General features: G+C 34.8%; 1 protein-coding gene across 7 annotated transcripts in view; it reads right to left on the bottom strand.

Annotated features, from left to right (window-relative positions):
- The window catches only part of VPS8 (VPS8 subunit of CORVET complex), a 235,784-nt gene that overhangs the window by 42,512 nt on the left and 173,458 nt on the right, over positions 1–19,814 (bottom strand). For all 7 annotated transcript variants that reach the window (XM_039850760.1, XM_039850764.1, XM_039850761.1 and 4 more), the window contains 3 exons: positions 17,417–17,497; positions 15,625–15,794; positions 12,848–13,013 (listed from right to left, as the gene is read on the bottom strand). In XM_039850760.1, coding sequence (XP_039706694.1) covers positions 12,848–13,013; positions 15,625–15,794; positions 17,417–17,497 — 417 coding nt within the window. The remainder of the gene's footprint in view (positions 1–12,847; positions 13,014–15,624; positions 15,795–17,416; positions 17,498–19,814) is intronic.

The raw sequence follows: 19,814 nt of genomic DNA, 5'->3' as shown, positions 1-19,814 counted from the left end.
GAACTGAGTAAATTTTTGATGGTGATAGACAGGGTCAGTATATTGACTGTGGTGATGGGTCACTGATGGATACATACATATGTCAAATTCATATACTTTATGTGCAATTTATTTTATAGCAATTATACCTCAATAAAGCATTTAAAGACATTTGTAGCATATAGCTAAAACAATGCTTAGAAAGAAATGCGATACAGTTTTTTATGCTATATTGGAAAATAAGAAAGGTTTAAAATGAAGGACCTAAGCTTCTAGTTTAAGAAGTCAGAAAAAGATCACAGTAAAATCAAACTAAATAAAAGGAAGGAAATAATAAGCAGAAATCAATGCAATGGAAATCAAACAAAATAACAGAGAAAATTAACAAAGCCAAGGTTGGTTCTTTGGAATACCAACAAAATTAGCAAACTACTCGGTAGACTGATCAAGAAAAAGAGAAGTTACCAATACCAGCAATGAAATACTAATGTAACATTACTTACAGACATTTAAAAGGTAATAAGAGCCTATTATGAACAATTTTATGCCAATAAATTTGGCAAATTAAAGGACACATTCCTTGAAAAACAACTTACAAAAATGGACAGAAACAGAAAATATGGTGAAACAAAATATGAATAGCTCTATATCTGTTAAAGAAATTAAATGTTATCACGTCTGCCTATAAAGAAAACTCCAAGGCCACATGGTTTTAGCAGTGAATTCTAGCAAATATTAAGTACACAAAAATATATGAAATCGGAATAGCAAACTAATTAATTTACAAGGAAAAATGAAATTATTATTACAAGTAATTCAATACTAGATACTGTCTGTCTAGAATGATGTAAAAGAGGTCTAAGTACTGGGTAAGCAACTGGACTCAAGTTCTCAAGCCTGTTCCAATTCTAACAGTCAAATTCTAAGAGCCTATAGTATAGATGACAAAAACATTTCCTATCACTGTGGCATGAAGCTATTCAAATAGGACCACGCCGCAGACTTTTCCCCCTGACTTTCAGAATAACTTTAGAAAACATACCTCAGTTCAGGATCAAAACTGCTGGCTGTCCAGACTGTCTTTTCAGATTCAGCAGATCTGCAAAAATTAGACTTGACAGTCTTTACTCTAACATACCATGACATTAATACTCTGTAATTTATTCCAGATGTATGATGTAGCTTGCTAAATGTGATCCAATTTTAACTCCTAGTATGCTCTTTTTGTAAAGGGAGAAAATAGATTTTCAAAGCAAAGTAGATAGTTAAGCTTTAAAAAAATGACCTCATGAAAGAATCCACAGACTTTTAAAAACAAGCCAAGAACTAGATGTGGTGCTGGATAATTTATCTGAGAAAGCTGTTTCTGGAGATTAAGTCAGAGAGTGTTTGAAGTGGCAACAGAAATGGTTCAGCATCGCTCATGAAAGGTCTTATTTTTCATTTAACAGGATTCCTTCTGGAAATGCCTCAGGCAATGCAGCTTAAAAGAGACACTTTAAATCCAGGTGTGCAGACCCTCGATCTGGGGATATGGTTGACATATCAAGTTATGGCCTTAATAATAATAATGTTGAACTTTGGTGATCTTTGATAATAAAATGATTCCTGACTTAGAGAAGTAATCTAATCTGAAATTTAACAGCAATGAGAATGAATACCTTCCTTATCACCTTGCTCTTTTTTAAAAACAAGCCTTGATTTTTCTGATTACAAAAGGAATACATGTTCACTAATAGAAATTTAGAAAATATAAAATTTAGAAAATACGAAAGAGCAAAACAAAACAAAAATCACAATCCAACCACACAGCAATAATTACTACTAACATTTGGAATCACAGTTTTGTGATCTTTTCATGTTATATGTTGAGAATATTTATTTCACCACATTGATATTCTTCAACAACACAATTTTTCATGTCTATAAAGCAGTCCATTCATTGTACAGCTATTCCATAACTAATTTAACCAACTATTGGCAGGCTATTGAAACATTTAGGTTGCTTTCAAATTCTTTTTTTTTTAAATGCTGTCATAAACATCCTTGTATGTAACATTTGGCACATATTCTTCATGTGTTATGTTAGTTGGACAGATTCTTATAAATCCCTGCTTCTGAAGGTGTAGACATTACTGCCAATTTTTCTCCTGACAAGTAAGATGGGTCCACACTTTTCCTATAATTCTGAAATCCAAAAAGCTCTGAAATCAAAAGGATTTCTTTTAAAAAAATTTCGGCACCAAAAGTCATCTGACAACACCTAACCTAAAGTCAGGCAGTTTATACTCATTTATCCCACACAAGCCTTTGATTATGGGATGCTGCCCTAGCCTAGAAATGTTATATAGTATACAATAGATGCCCCGTATTACCTTTCTTTTAGCACTTGAAAGATGCAATTTTATTGTTTTCTGGCCTCTCTTTTTTAAAAAAATGAGAAGTCATCCCCCATTATTATTATCTTTGGCTGCTTTAAAGATTTTCTCTTAATCTTCAGTTCCAGTAGTTTGACTATGACTATAATGTATCTAAGTTTCTTTTTTGTTTTTTTTTGTTTGTTTGTTTGTTTGTTTTTTTATCCTGCTAGAGAGTTGCTGAACTTTTGGACATATGGATTGATGTTTTTCACCAAATATAGGAAAATCTGACATTATTAGGTCACCTCACTGCTACTTCTTTCTCTCCCTTTGCTTTCTGGAACTCCAATGATATATACACCAGACTTCTTGATATTGTTTTACAGGTCACTGAGGAGTTTGAGGTTCACAGAAAAATTGAGAGCTCTCTTTATTTTCAATTCTTTAATCTCTGTTTCAGTTAGGATTATTTCTACTGAACTGCCGTCAAATCTACTGACAACATTTGTCTCAGTGTTAAAAATGCTGTTGATATCTAATGAATTTTTCATTTTAGATGTTTTTTCAGCTCTAGAATTTATACTTTATAGTTTCCATTTATCTCCTGAGAATGTTCAATCATTCTACTAATCTTTTCCTGTAAATTCTTTAACATATTTATAATTTCAATTTTAAAGTCCCTGACTGCCAATTCCAACATCTGTCTCATCCATAGGTCTGCTTCTGTTGATGCTTTTTCTCTTGATTTTAGGTTACATTTTCCTACTTCTCCACACTGATCCTATGGTAGTTTGAGCTTTGGCATTGTTAGAGGATTTATTTGGTTTTTGCCGTTAGTCTTGGGGTAGCCCTTGGTCCTAAAGCAGTCCTTCTGCAGTTTCAGTCCAAAATGTGAAGTGTTTATCAATCCCCTTATTCGGCAAGACTTGCACTCAAAACTCAGCACCGCACCTGCTGAAATTTTGGCTCAGTTCTTTAGTCCTCCCAATGCTACTTTCTGCCTGGTTTCTTAGAGCATTGTCTGTGTATGTGCAATTCTAAAACCTATAAAAAGATTTGGAGCTCCCTCCTCCTTGACATTTCTTTTTGAGACTTCCTCCCTCAACTTACATCTGCTTTGATAGTCTTGAACACTGACTGCTGATTCATCATCCCAGTTAGAATGCTACTTTTTGTTTAAGCTTTTCCCCCCATAGGATTCCAAGGCAAACTGAGAAGTGCCCTAAGGGAAAAGCTGGTTAAATGTTGAGCTCTCCAATTTGCTTCCCTTCTTAAGATTTGTGTTCCTTACAGTTTCTGCCTGCTTCTGGTTGTTTTCTAAACAATGTTTTTTCATATTTTGTCTAGAGCTTATAATTGTTGACAGAACGGCTATCCACTACAGGCTACCCTGACGTTACTAGAACTGGAACTCTGTATTACATTTCTTCAAATATTTCTTCTGCATTATTTTCACCCCCACTTCTTCCAGGACTCCAATTATATACATATATATTGCTACATGAAATTGTTTCATAGTTTACGGATACTTTATTTACTTTCAGTCTTTTTTTTCCCCTCTGTTTGATTTGGGATAGTTCCTATTGCTACACAGTCAAGTTCACAAATAATTTCTTCTGCAATCCTCGTTATGCTGTTAATCCCATTCAGTGTGTTCACCTCTGGATGTTCTACTGGGCTTTATAACTTCCATATTTCTATTTAACATGTTAAAATTTTCTAGCTTCTTGAACACATGGAATACAATTATAATAACTTTTAATGTTCTTGTCTAATTCTATTATATATGCTGTTTCTGGGTCTATTTCAATGGACTTTTTTTTTTTAAGACTATTTTTTAGAGGAGTTTGAGGTTCACAGAAAAATTGAGAGGAAGGTAGAGAGATACTGCATATATCCCATGCTTCCACAAATGCATAGCTTCCCTTATTAGCAACATGGTCCTACGTTTGTTACAACTGATGACACATTACACTGACACGTTATAATCACCCAAAGTCCACAGTTTGCATTAGAGTTCACTCATGGCATTCTATGGGTTTGGACAAATGTGTAGTGACATATGTCCACCATTATAGTACCAGAGAGTATGTTCACTGCCCTAAAAATCCTGTGCTCTATTTAATTCATACTTCCCTCCCCACTAGCCCCTGGCAACCACTGATCTTTGCACTGTGTCTATAGTTTTCCCCTTTCCAGAATGTCATATAATTGCTTTTTCCCCTCCTCTTTACAGCCTGTATTTTCCTGCTCTCTTGCATGCCCGTAATTATTTTATGAAGTGCCAAATACTGTGAATTTTACCTTGCTGGGTTAGATATTTTTCTAATCCTTAATATATTCTTGAGCTTTATTCTGGGATGTGGTTAAAATACTTGGAAATAATGTGATTTTCTTAGGTTTTGTTTTCAAACTTTGGTAGGTGGGTTCAGAACAGCAGTTAGTCTAGGGTCCCTCTAATACTGAGGTTGAGACCTTACTCAGTACTCTCAACGCTGCCCTGTGCATTATGAAGCTTTCCAGACTGGTATTATTCCTCACCCTATGTGAATGTGGAGCACTGCTACCTTAAATCCTTTCTGGTGCTCTTTTTTCTGGCCTCGGTAGTTTCATCACATGAATCAGTCAGTATTTAACTTTATATTCAAAGTTTTTTTTGGCAAATCCCTGAAGCTCTCTGTGTGGCTCTCTCTAATGAATTCTAGCCACCTTGCTTTCCCTGGATGCCCAGCTCTGTCTCAACTCAGAGAGAATGATAAACTCTGCCTCTGTTACCCCTCCTTGCACCATAGCTTGGAAACTTTCTTCTAGCAGTAATTTGGGGGCCATCCTACAGTTTATATAATTTGTTTCTTGTCTCTCAGGGCTCACTCTCCTTTACTGTTGAGGTCCCATGTTTTCAGAACCATTGTTTAATATATTTTGTCCATTTGCCACCCTCCAAGAAACTCCAAATACATCCTGCCCAAAATAGAAGTCCCTGTATTACCGTTCCAAAATAAAAAAATCTGAATTCTGAAAGATATCTGGCCAAAGGGATTTGGATAAGGGACTGTGAACTTGTACAAGTATGCGTTCCCACTACCAGTACATAAAAGTGTCTCTTCACATCCTTAGCAATATAAATGCACACATATATTTTAATGTATGACAGTTTAATATGTATTTAAAAATTTCTTCCTGTTATTTAATAAGTAAAAAAAAAATAATGACATCATATTGCTGTTTTAACCTGCATATCTTTGATTACTGGTAAAGTTAAACATTTTTTTCAGAGTTCATTGGACAACAGAATTTTTTTAAATGTCCTCTGCCTATATTTTCAAAGCTTTTGTTCTACATAAAGACTAGAAACACTTTCTCGGTACTATTGTCATCCTTCAGTCTCTCGGACACAACGAGCCTTTTCTGGATCAAAGGCAAGTGCACAAAATTCTAGAACTTTAAGAATCACTTTGGCTCAGAAAGCCCCCAAATAAAAACCAACAAAGACAAATTTAAAACAAAACAAAACAAAAAACCGCTACACTGCTATGACGAAGTGGTGCAGACTGGGTTGGTAGTAGAGATGTGGCTATCTATCCACTTTCCACAATCACCATCAGTGGATCATATTAATCCTTTATTTATTTATTTTTTAAAAGATTTTTAAAAATCTTTTTTAAAATCTTTCCTATTTTCACTTTAAGAAAATAAATTAAACTCGTTGCCACAGTCTTACAGGCTATTCAGGATCTGGCCCTACCTACTTCTGCACCTTCATTCCTTGCCTTGTTCCCCTTTAGTCACTATGTTCCAGCCACTGATTTCTTTTTTTTTTTTAGTTTCTGGAACATGTCATTTTCTTCTTCAGTTCTTTTGTGCTTGCTGTTCGCTCTTGCTTATAATTTTCTTCCCACAGCTGGTACCTTCTCATCTTTAAGATCTCAAACATCATCTCTAAAGACTGATATTTCCTGACCACCGAATCCAAAGTAGGCTTTCCCTCATGTTATTCTTCTCATAACATTCTATTCTTTCCCCTTACAGCATTTATATACCTATCACAGTATGAAATTATATATTTGATTTATCATTTATTTAATTGTTGTCTAGCTCTCTTATCAGATGGTAAGCTACATGATGGTGGGAACTATTTGTTTTTGTTCACCAATGTATACTTAGTACCAAGAATAGAGTTTGGATCAAAGTAGGCATACATTAAATATTGGCTGAAGTAATGAATCGCTTCATACTAGAGTATAATAACAAGACTATTGGAAAATAGGCAAAAGTCTCCTCAAAAACATTCATTTACATTAGGATCGTTTGTCACCTCTTACACTTCTAAGATATATTAATCTTCATTTAATCTGTAAATTTAATTTAGAAGATATTCTTTTGAGAAATGCCGCTATCACCAAAAACTGAAATCTCATTTTTTAGCATTTAATTTCAATCTAACATACGTATAGAGGGGAGCTAATAGTCTTCAAAAATGGGCAAAGAAAACAGGGCATTAATACCAGTGTTCCTATTTCATTAAGCAGCATGTAAACCAAATCTCCAATTTATAGTGGGAACCCTCCCCAAAATAAACAAAGTACAATGGTTAATAGAAAATTACGGCCAGTGAGCATAAATGTCATTTACTGATAATTTCTTGTAAGTTGTAAATATTTCTGATATTATTTATAAATTTACCCTGAAAGACAAAATATTTTCTTAGACAACTCTAAAAATGAAGAATTAAAAACCATTCCAGGTAACAGGGGAAAAATCAGCTTATTTCGTTTAATTATCTCCTTTTGGGATTATTAAAAGGTGAATAGGTCTATATGTGTATTTCCACTCCCCTTCTTCCTCAGATATTTATCTCATATTGGGGGGAAAAAAAAAAAGAAAACTCTGACATTTGACTAATGTACTTGGCTCTCAACTGATAAGGAACGATTTATCCAAATCTGAAAAGATACCGAGCCATATATACATTATAAAAAACTTTCTAATGAGTCTTTAAATACTCTTGTTCTTTTAAGTTTTAAAAGGAATAAAACTTGAATGTTTCTGGTATATAATAATGTGTTAGTTTATTACCAGCTCTCAAGAACTCTAAGCCCTGTTAATGATTTTAAAACTAAAATCTGTAAATCTTCAATTATGTTTCTTTGAATTTATATCAAGTTGCCTGTTGACCAACAATTATTATTTTTAAAATGAATAGCAAGTTAATTTCTTCTAATGCTAATCGGTATCGATGACAATGGTTATTTGCTACTATAAATTTAATAAAGGAATAATCAAAGATAAAATTACATTATATTGGAAATAACATCTGATGAGAAAATATAATAGAATGATGAGTTCTTCAGTTGAAATTAGTTACTCCATTGTATTTCATCTCTGGATAATATATAGAGAAAGCAAAACTGAGAATCACAGAGACCTGCAAGGTCTATTCTGTGGATCTACATTCCAGACTGAGCTGCTTGCTGTAAGCCTGAGCAGGGGGAGAGGAGATAAGGAAAGGATGAAATTTGAGTCATTTTTTTTCCTGTCTGTAAAGAAAAGTGCTTATTCCAGAGGAAAGCAGGCTTTCTAGGGGAGTAACTTCAATCTTGTTTGTGCAAACCTGCTCGAAGGCAACTGATATGTCAGCATTACTGGTTATACATATTGACCAGTTGTGAAAAACAGAAATAAGATAAGGAGTGGCAAGAAGGAAGACTTTATTGACTAAAACCACAGTTTTGAAGGTAACTGTTTCATCCTGTTGAGTTGGAGTCAGAAAGTGAAGAAGCAAAAGTCAATTATCACAAGTCTTGGAAAAGGATGAAACAAAAGCTATTTTATAGAAGGATCACATTACAAAGACAGTGAGAAGCTTCAAATGCATTCAGTATTTTTTTGGGGTAGACAGCAACAGGTGGAAGCTGACTGACAGAATCAGCTTGATTTCAGAGTCACTGGGGCTCTCACCTCTATTACCCTCCATGCACTGGCTAGGAACTTAACAAGGGCTAACAGCCTGTCAAAAGAAATTAAGAGAGCAAAGTAGAACTTTCAAGAAATAAAGTTTAATAAAAACTATCATTTTCATTTAAAATGTTTTTTATAATTAAAAACGTGAATGGCTCACACGATAGTAAGAAATTTTAATTAGCACAGCCAATATGGTATGGAGGTATTTAAAAAAGCAGCTTTACTAGGTTTCAGTACAACCAGAATGCTAAAATTAGAACAGACTGGAGGAGGAAAACAGAGTGAAGATGGTCCTAGAAACCTGAGTTCAAATATTGGCCCTCCTTCTGTGAACTATAGTTCCTTCAGCTGTAAAATAAGGAATATATCGCCCTCATAAAGTGAAGATTAACATAAACATGTCTCAAGCATATATTTGATAAATTTCCTTTCCTCTTTCTGTCTTGTGTTACCAACCTACTGGATCTTTTTACAATATCTTAGTAAGAAAAACAAGGGAGGTAAGACAGCTTGAGGAAAATTTAAGAAATCCAAAATAGTTCTCATTCTAGCTTGCTTCATTATCAGGAAGCATCAAACAAAGATTTTCAAGAGGATCTGATGAGTAATCTTACTGGAGAATGTAAAGAATGTAAAGGTTGACTCGTCTCTCTTGCCCTGCACAATGAAACAGTCTCAGAAATAAAACTGCCTTTATTTAGATTCACTTTAAAAATAATTTTCCTTTTCTAGACACTCTGAGAGAAGGCAGGAGAAAGGACAATGAAACAGATTATTGTCTTTCTTCATTGTATGAGGTGTGGGGATTTGGTAACAGAAAACCAATGTAGTATAAATGGCTTCAAAATTCAACATTGATTCATGAAAAATTCTCAGCAAAACATGAAATAGAAGGACACTTCCTAAACATGATAGAAAAGTTACAAACAAAAAGCCTATCGTTAACATTATACTTAATGATGAAAAATTGAACACTTTTCCTCTAAGATCGGTAGCAAGACAAGGATGTCTTTTTGCCATTCCTTTCAACCCTGGAGTGGAGGCCAATGCAAAAAGGGAAGAAAAAGAAATAAAAGGTATAAGATTGGAAAAGAAAAAAGTCATCATTTCCATATAATATCATTTGTCTATGTAGAAAATACCAAAGAATCTACTAAAAAGTACTAGTACTAATAAGTAAGCTTAATAAGGCCACTATTTACCAGATACAAGGTCAATACACAAAAATATATTGTATTTCTATATTCCGGCAATGAACAATTAGAAATTGAAATATAAAACAATAAAATATACAATAGCATCGAAAGTCATTAAACACTTAGAAATAAATCTTACAAAACATATACAAGATTTATATGCCCCAAACTATAAAACGCCAATGAAATAATCAGAGATCTAAATAAACTGACAGATATACCATGTTAATGAACTGGAAAAGACTCGATATTGTTAAGATGTCAACACTCCCCAAATTAATCTATATATTCAACACAATCCCAATAAAATCTCAGCATAATTTTTTGTAGACACTGATATGTCGATTTTACATGGAAAAGCAAAGGAAGCAGAACACCCAAATGTTAGAAAGAACAAAGTTGGAGGACTCACACTACCTGATATCCAGATATATTATAAAGCTACAGTATCAGAGAAAAGACAAATATAGAGATCAATGGAATAGAAAGTCTAGAAACGGGCCCACACATAGATAGTCAATTGACTTTTGATTAAGTTACAAAGGCAATTCAATAGATATCCATATGTAAAAGAACAAACCCCAATCTTTATCTCACACCCTATTAAAAATTAACTCCAAATGGATCAGTCATTGCCAGAGGTTGAGGGTATGGGGAGAGAATGACTACAAATAGATATAATATGTAACTGTATTTTTTTAAAAAGGCAGGGGGAGGGAGGTCTATTTTAGCCTCTTAGGATTATCTAGGAAAAAAGAAAAAAAATTAATTGATAATATCTAGGCCACAATATACATGCAATCGCAAGTTGTCTATGCGTTGGATATAAATGAAAGAGGAAAAAAACTGAAATGCCCAAGATTTAATTCATTAAGTATCCACATAAAGTTTCCCTATCTGCATTTGGAATCAGCCGGAAAGATGCTGGCAATCACAGGACCTGTTTTTTCTTTCCTAAATATGCAAACAAGAAAGTGTTTTGGATGTATAGTTAACAAAATGTTCAATCTGGAAAGCATACTGAACATCTTTACCTTTATGTCCTGCAGATAGATATCTTTAACTCCAACGATGAATTATTTTTTTTGATATTTGTGTTTAAAAACACATCTCAAATATATACTCTTTTCCCCATCCCAGCTTCTACCATTCTAGAACAAGTTACCACTTCTCTCTTGTAAATTACTTCAATATTCTTGGTCTCCCTATATCCATTCTTGATTCCCTTTCAATTTACTTTCTGCGGTGTTCTTTTAAAAATACTATTCTGAAGAAAAAAAAAAACCTATTCTGATCAGATCATATCATTGCTTCCTTCAAACCCTTTATTATTTTCCCTGTTTCTTTAGCACAAACATAAAAATAATGTCTACTTCCACATTCCTTCCTGCTTCACAGTACAGATGTTGTCTGTTTGTTTTGTATATTATTCTCTGCCTGGAATACTCCTCCTCCTGCCTACCCTTGCACTTAAATTTGTCTAGTTTACTCTCCACCCCCCACCCCGCCCCCGCACTTCAGGGCAGCTAACATGGCATTTCAAGGAAGCCTTTATGGTTTCCCATGTCTAGATTAGATCTATTTGTTATTTGCATAGTTTATCTGTAAGTAATTGTAGTATAATAAAAATATATATATTTGATCTTTGTCCCTTGTTCCTGTCATATCGCTCCCAAAACTCCTGGAATCTCCTGAGTAATGAGTATCTTTTGTATGCTAATAAGACAATAAGCGTTTGGGGACCCCTAGATAGATTTAGAATGGCAGCTAGTCACCAGAAAGATCAATCCATAATTAAAGGGTTAAACTTTTAGTTCTATACCCCTTATTCTCCTCCCCAATCTACACCACTGAGGAGGAGAGAAGGGCTAGACATTGAGTTAATCATCACTGGCCAGTGATTTAATCAACCATGGCCATATAAACCCCTAAATGAGGTTTGAGGAGCTTCTGAACTACTGAACACACTGCTGTACTGGGAAGGTGGTACCAGGAAAGGGAATAGAAACTCTGTGTGCCCTCCCCCCCATTCTTTGTCCTATGCATTTCTTTCATTTGCTATTCTTGAGTTGTATCTTTTATAATAAACAGGTAAATGTATTTTCCTAAGTTCTAGCAGTCATTCTAGTGAATTATTGAACCTGGGCAGGGGGTGAGGTATCACAGGGACTCCTGAGTTTGCTAAGTCAGACAGGAGTGCCAGTAACCTGGGTACCCCACTTGCAACTGGTATCTGAAGTGAGGGCAGTTTTATGGGAATGAGCCCAGTGTCAGAACTGAATTCAACTGCTGGAGAACTGACAGAATTGGTGTTAGAAAGAACTTGAGAAAATGTATTCAAAATCTGTTTATAATTTTGCTGGTTGTGAACTCTGAAAGACAACGGTTTTGTCTACTATTATATCCCCAGCACTTAGCACAGTGCCTGGCACACTGCTCCATATATTCTGAGTGAGTATGTAAATGAATGCCTACCACTAGAGTGTAGAAAGTCTGTACTGTTATCTGGGAGAAACTAGGAAAGGGGGTTTTTCTTGGGTCTTCCTCTGATAAAACACTGAAAGCTAATGAAACAAAGACAGAAAAACAGCAGGTACAACTTTTCACTATGTAATGTTAAAGATGACTACAGAATAGGGTTACACACAGGAAAGAGCAGGAAACAGCAAATGTGACACTACTTCCCACTTTGAAGAGTAAAGAAACTGAGAACAGCACAATGATCAAGTCACAGCCCTAGTATGTTCCTCCTCCACATGGAGCCCTTCGTGTTGTCAAGTTTCGTTCTCCCAAAAGCAGTTAAAAAGTAGAGTTCACACTCTGCTCCACTGCCTGCTTAATAAGAAAAAAAGGCTATAAAATGAACAAAAATTGTTTCTAGTCCATCAGACTCCAGAGGCAATGAAAATTCCTCAAATGAACACTAAGTCCTTTGAAGACAGTTACCCAAATGAGAAAACTATTCACAGAGCACATGTGTATTACCTTGTCCATCAGCCTTACTTAAAAGTGATAACTCTGCACTCTTCAACACATAGGTACCCATTAGTACTGCAGACTTTGTACTTGTTGACCTCTTACTTTGTCAAACGATCTTAAGCAGGCTTGTGTGTACATCTTTGTTTAATTAGATCTTAAGCTTTTTAAGGGCAGAAAATGTCTTCTGTTGCTATCAAATCTCCGTTTTACAGTGCGGGACAGAGAGAAGCAGCTCTTCTCTAAATGGGACTAAACAGCTGTCATGCACTGGATACTCATCAGATAAATTTGTTGAAGCCTATAGGGAGGCCAGGCTGATAAGACATTGGTAAGAAGAGACCATCTCCATCTTGCCATGAAAACAAGTCTTACCTGTGATGGAGTTATCCTCCCCTTTTTAATCTCCGATGAATTTTCACTTAATTTTCCTACTTTATTACTTGAGCTGCATTTGTAGCACGTCCATCTTGTTTGCCCCTCAATTTCTATGGTGCATTCTTTGTTTTGCAGACAGAATGAATGATACAAATGGCCGCAGCTGCAAAATGAAGGCAACCAATTTGTACTTTTCATTATCATAAAATCCATAACCATAAGTTTTGTTAGAGTGTATTTATAAGTAGTAAAATTTCAGATAAGCTGGAATGGGTTAAGAATAGGTTCAGAAACAAGAAAGGGAATATACTTTTTGTTGACCTGTCTTTTTTAAAATCCAGACTCACATATTTGTATACTGTGAGTAGGAACAGAATCACAGTTCTCTGACCACAAACCACCTGGGTGATGAGCTGAACTTCTATTAATTTCTCAAACTATGAAATATTTTTAGACAGTCTGAAAAAAAGTAAATTAGGGAAAATCATAATTATGTAAGTAACTCGATAATAACATGAGTTGTCTGCCTCATCAAATTCAAGGCAAAAGTTGTGATTTGAGTAAGCATTTACAAAAATGTCAGCGGTATAGTAAATTCTTACATTATTCTTATGAAGAATCTCACTATTGATTATACCCTAAGTTGCCAAATGAGTGTTGAGTATAACTCAGTCATCGTTACTGGTTCCTCCTCATTTCTCCAACCTAAAATACTGGACTACTTCAGAAGTCAATCTTTTTCTATAGCCTTTCTAGTTTTTTCTTTCTATATATAAGCTTTCTCTTCTATAGTCTTTCTCCTCTGTATTCTTTTTTCCTACAGCTACCCTTGTTCCCTTGGTGATTCTTTCCAGTTCCATAGCTTTAAAATACTACCTACATGCTGATGACTGTAAAATTTATACCTTCAGCCAAGACTTCTCTTCTAAAACCCATCTATTTATCTCCTTAAGAACTCTACTTTGGATGTCTAATAGACATCTGAAATTTAACATGTCCAAAGCAAAATTCTTGATTTTTACCCCACTCCGCTCCCACTACATGCTCTCATCCAACTTTCCACATTTCAATAAATGGCAACACATTCTTCCAGTTTCTCAGGACAAAAACTTTGGAGTCACCCTGACTACTCTTTCACAGCTCACATCTAATCTATAAATAGATCTTATTCAGCTCTACCTGCAGAATATATCCAGAATCCTACCACTTTTTACTTCATCACCACCGCAGGCCATCTCTCACTTGGATTACTACAACATCCTAACTAGTCATTCTACTTTCACCTTGACTTCCTATAGTCCATTCTCAACACAGCAAAATGATCTGTAAGTCAGAGGTCCGATCATGTCAACCTTATCCTTAAAACCATCCAATGCCTTCTCATCTCAGAGTAAAAGTTGAACCCTTTATAATAACCCAGTTCCTACATAATTTGGCCTGTTCTTCCTTTGAAGTCATCTCTTACTATTTTTCGTTTCCTTCACTCTGCTCAGGCAACAATCACCTACTCACTCACTACTCCTCAAGTATACCCAGAATGCTCCTATATATTTTATAGAGAGTGGTTTCTACCCTCTACATAAAATATCTTTCCCGCCGAACAATGTATTTCACTTGACATTTTTTATTGTTTTTTTTCCATAGTAGTCACTATCTGGCATTTTACTTGTTTGTCTGCCCTTGCCACCAGAATGTAAACTCTACTAGAGCAGATCCTTTTTTGTTATTGTTCATGCTGTACCCTATATCCTTGATAGGGTAATACAGTAGATGCTTAACAAATATTTTTTGAATGAATGGGCTCTTTGTGTGATGAGAACTACTTCCCCTTCCTATCATCACATCTACCAATCTCCCTGTTATCTATAACAGTAGATAACACTTATACAGTGCGCTTACTGTATGTCACCACAGACACAGTATCTTAAGTGAATTATCTCATTTAATCTTCACGAAATCCTAGAAAGTAGTATAATCAGTATCTCATTTTATGGATCAGAAAACCAAGATGTAAAGAAATTAACTTACATGTCAAAGTCTCACCGCTAGTAAGTGGAAGAGTTGGAATTTGAACTCAAGAGTTTATCTTATATTATCTCTATCCATTATATGTGAACTGTCTTTGCTCCTGAGACCAAACCTTTCACTTTTATACTAGATTTCTTCTCTCTTTGCACTGTGGCTTTAAATATCATTTATATGCTGATGGTTTCTAAATTTATATTTCCAGGACTTGTCTCCAGGTTTCTGACATTCTAAACAGTCTACTTGACATCCCTACCTGGCTGTGTAATAGCCATCTCAAACCTTACATCTCCAAGACAAACTCATGATTTCCCCAGTTCCTCACACGTGCTCTTCTTCGTCTTAGACAGTGGTACCCTGTTGTTCATCCAGTTGCTCAGGCAACTCACACTCCACGTCTAATACATCAAGTTAGCTGTACCCTTAAAATGTATTCTGAACCTTCACACCTACCTCTCATTCTGCTCAAATGTCACTTCCTTAGAGATGTTTTTCCTCATTATGGTGTCTTAAAATAGCACTCTCACCATGAACAACTTCATCCTTCCCTCCCCTTACCTGTGCTTTATTTTTCCTCAAAGCTCTTACTACTTTGTATTTATTTACTGCCTGACCACCCTAACGCCCATTCCTCTCGACTCCCAGGCAGAATGTAAGGTCTATGTTTTTTTCACTGCTAGAATGACTGACTGGTAATACTATGTGTACATACACACGCCCCTCGTGTAACAATTCCTTCTCTCTCTTACCTAAAGACAATAATTTCATCAGCCATTTCTTGGCGCCTTTTGTACTGCTGCAAACATATAGAGCAGTAATCTTGCTTGGGATTTAGTCCCCTGGTGACTGAAGCTCTCAGATGACACAGTGACCAATGGAGATCTTGGTTTAGAAGGCTAGTAGTTGTTTCCAGCAGGGTCTAGGAAAGACCAAAACAAACAAATATATGAACAAACAAAAATGGTTTATAAAGTGAAAGAGACAGAGAAGATGAATAGGGAGTATCAGTTGTTTTGTTTTCAACCACAAACAACTGAAATAGGAATCCACTATAAAGGCATAAAATTAATCAAACAAATATCAAAACCCTCATACTTAAGTGGTTAACTTTAATGTGCAGAGTAATGACAAGTGCAGACATTAAGATTCTCAAAATAATTATTAAAAGGCTATTCCTAGTTTCTACTGAGAAATGTATGCTCTGCCATTCAGTACTGATGGTTTTCAAATGACTAGAGAATCCCAAATCTATTTATTACATGTATAAAATAAGTTCTTTCTGAATAGCTTGAAATGTTGTAACAAATAATAAAAATATCCCCGATTTATTTTAATAGAAACTGCATCCATGGCAATATTTCAATCACCTCAGTGGGAAAGCTAATAGCCATTACTCAATTTTCATCTCCCTTGGGCAGAGAGATCATATTTTCCTGATTGGCACTTAAAAGTCATTTGAATCTTATCAAGACTGTGATATCTGTCATTAAGTCACATGAAGACATTTTCACAGCTATCACATTAAGTCAATTTCAGGCTCTATGTGCTTATTAAGTATGGCTTTTATACTATATCTAATTCTTACATTCATATAAGTCATTTAGATGTACAGTTGGGTTCTTTCTGTCAGTCCAAAAGGAGAGATATACTGACCATCCTCCTGGCTACATACCCTCGTCCTTTACTTTTATCTATAATGAAAAACTTTTAGTTCGAATGGCATAACCATTCGAACTAAATATAATTCTTTCCAATCAATCTCATCTTTTCCTCTTCTTCCAAAGTTCTAAAGTTCACAAAAATTTTCTGCTTACACTCAGCTTTCTTTCTGAAGACATGGAGTCTGTGCCTGCAGGGAAATCGGCTTCATTTGGTTATGCTTAGCAAAACTGCAGTTTTTACAATACCCTAAGAAAAGCTCTGTCACCCAAATGTTTTTCTTCTCTATTAAAAAAAGCAGACATTGTATCTAACATGCCTAAATGCACTTTTCCTAGGAGGCTTCATGAGTCACTTTGAAGTACACTAAGAAAAAAAATCTATACAAGCTGGCTCCCACTGAGAATAAAAGCTATAGGCAGTTTTGAGCTAAGGGAAGACTAATGACCATTTTTGGTTAGTGGCAATTATCTGCTTCAGGATGCTTAAAAGAATAATTTTATTTTGCAATTTTTCTATACTCATGCTTGACCCTTCCTTTTCATGGGTTATATCTTTGCAATGTTATTTTTCCAGAAAGTTTCTCGCACTTTGGATTTCCAAAAAAAAAAAAGAAAGAAAAAGATATCTGTTCCTCTGCCAATGAATTAAAACAATAAAATAATCCAAATTTGATGCATTTCTACATTCTAAAATATATGTGTGTGCATAAAAATTATATATTAAGGTCAAGAGAAATTTAAAAAATTTTAAAACCATATATTTCAATCTACCAAACTTTCACTAAATAGAGGACAATTTTAAAAGACAAAGTATATGCAAAGAAAAAAGAAATAGCTTCTTTCTACCATATGACAGGCTTAGAAATAGAAAGTAGCTTACTTGTTCATAGTTAAAGGTATCCAACATTCCCAGAATAAGTCCCTGGATTTCTCCAAGCTTTCCTTTTCCATAAACTGGATCCTAATTTGAAAAAAAATTGCAAAAAAATTATATAATTCTGTTCTTGATATTTTAAAATTACTTTAAAATATAAATTATCTAAAAAAGCTGAATATTATTGAATATTTTTCTACAACAAAATATTTATTCTTCCATGAAACTTCCACTGGACATGCATATTGTTCTCCCTCTGGCCATCACAAATATTTTGGAAAAATAAAGTTTAAATGATCCAAGTTCCCTGCTTCGCAATCTTCTCTGCAAGTCTAATTTAATTTCGCTCTGATTTTTTTTCTGCAGAAAGTTCCTCTCTTCATATTAAAAACCACCTCTCCCTCTTAGAGTTCTTATTTATCTGCTATATTAAAACCAATGTACTCATGAATACCCAGAATCTAACAACTCCTGTGACCTAAATTTGGCCACCTCCTGGCCTAAACAAACTAAATTGCTTTAATTTAGGAGAGATTTCAGTTTGGGAGATGAGTTTATGGATCTAAGGAGCAGCTTTTAGTTTTTCAAAGCTTCTTTCAATAAAGTCACTACTGATAAACAACAGATACCAATATACCCACCCAATCTTACTTCCACTGCTTTTCATATGAGGTTTGCCTAGTAACTCGTTTATTACACACGATTTGGAAAACACCAAAGTATACAAAAATAAAACAACAACAACAAAAAAATGAAACCCAACTACCCAGAAACAATTTTGATATTCTGATGTATATTCTTTCAGTACTGTTTCTGGGGAAGGAGAAAAAGGATGAGAAACAGGAATATATTTCTTAGTTTACTAAATTTGAGTATTTCATATAATACTTTTATATCCTTTTTTACTTAATAATATATTGTGAGCAGTTTCACACGTCATCAAATTTTTCATAATAGCTACAGAGTATGAATTATATGAAAATACTATGTTATTCAACCGTTCTCTGTTGTTGGACATTCAGTTTTCCCTTCCCGCCCTCCACCCCTAAATCTCACTCACTATTATCAAATGGCAATGGCCTCAAATTTTGGTCTGGATCTCTTTATTTAGAGAAGATTTCTAGAGCATTTTTATGCGTACTGATATATATTGCCCAACTGCTCCAAAACATTGCATTATGCAATTTTTATCTCCATCAGCACATTTCTGTGCTCATTTTGCTGCACCTTTGGCTAGGCTGGGAATTATAATAAATTTTTTTCCTAATAAATGAGTGTATCAAGTCTATGAACTCACTCTAATATGAGGTTATGTATGACATAAATAACTCTTCCATGCTAAACATAAATCCAACTAAAAGGTAAAAATAAAAGAAACTGCTATGTATTCAGTGGGTAGCAAATGCCAAGTACAGTGCTAAGTACTTAATACAGACCACATCACTAAATCCCTTCCAGAATATTTATAAATGAAGAAATTCAGGCTCAGAGAAGTTAAGTAAAATTCTCTAAGATCACAAAACTGTTAAGCAGGTAGGCTGGGATTTAAATCTAGGTACTTCAGAAACCATGATTTTAATTAACACACTTTACTGGTCTCCCAAGTATGGATACGTAAACTAATAAACCAAATAATAAGCAAATGTTTGCCAGATAACATGGGTAACTGATATGGATAACTGATAAACCAACGTTGGCTAGAAAATAAGGGTAACGTTTCTGGTTACCTCTTAGGGAGTAAGGGTTCTTAAAACCTTAGTGCAATAAGAATAAGTGTGAGTTCAGATGTTAAGAAAGAAAAAAGACAAAGGCAGTAAAGCAGGCAAAACTTAGAAGAGAGGTTCAGAAATGAGAGAGAAATGCTGCCTTCCTGCTCTTGCACAACACGGTCTTAGGATGTGCGCCTTTTCCCCTCCTAGGCTCCGATGGCGCCTCCTGAAGACTGGGTAGGTATAGTTTCTAAGACTGATTTTCAGTACTTTTAGTTGTTCTACAACAGCGCAAGATCGTCTACCAAAGGTTCCTGGTCCCTGATGCTGAGTTTATGCTGAAGAAATCAAAGACAGAGAATAACTATGTGTTTGTGTACTAATTAACAAATCTACCAGTTTGGGCTTGAACAGGTCACTTAAGCTTAGTGAGGAAATTTTCTGTTTCACAGCTAGAGACTGTATCACTAAGCTAAAGATGCCTGTCAACCATGTGGATCATTTATAAAAGGCAAGTCTAGAAATAGCTGAGACTAACTCTTCATTAGAAAAACAACTCAGGCCATATACCCACCCACCAGACAAATTTTTCTTTTAATTTTCTTTGCATAAAAATAGACTCATGTTAATGTTTCTGACCTTACACTCAATTATGCTTTTTTGGTCAAGTTCTTAATAAATACACTTATTTATAA

Source organism: Pteropus medius, unplaced genomic scaffold (genome assembly GCF_902729225.1).
Source record: "Pteropus medius unplaced genomic scaffold, Ma_sr-lr_union100, whole genome shotgun sequence".
NCBI lineage: Eukaryota > Metazoa > Chordata > Mammalia > Chiroptera > Pteropodidae > Pteropus > Pteropus medius.
Note: the sequence above shows the minus strand (reverse complement) of the source record. Positions and strands in the feature narration are given on the sequence as shown.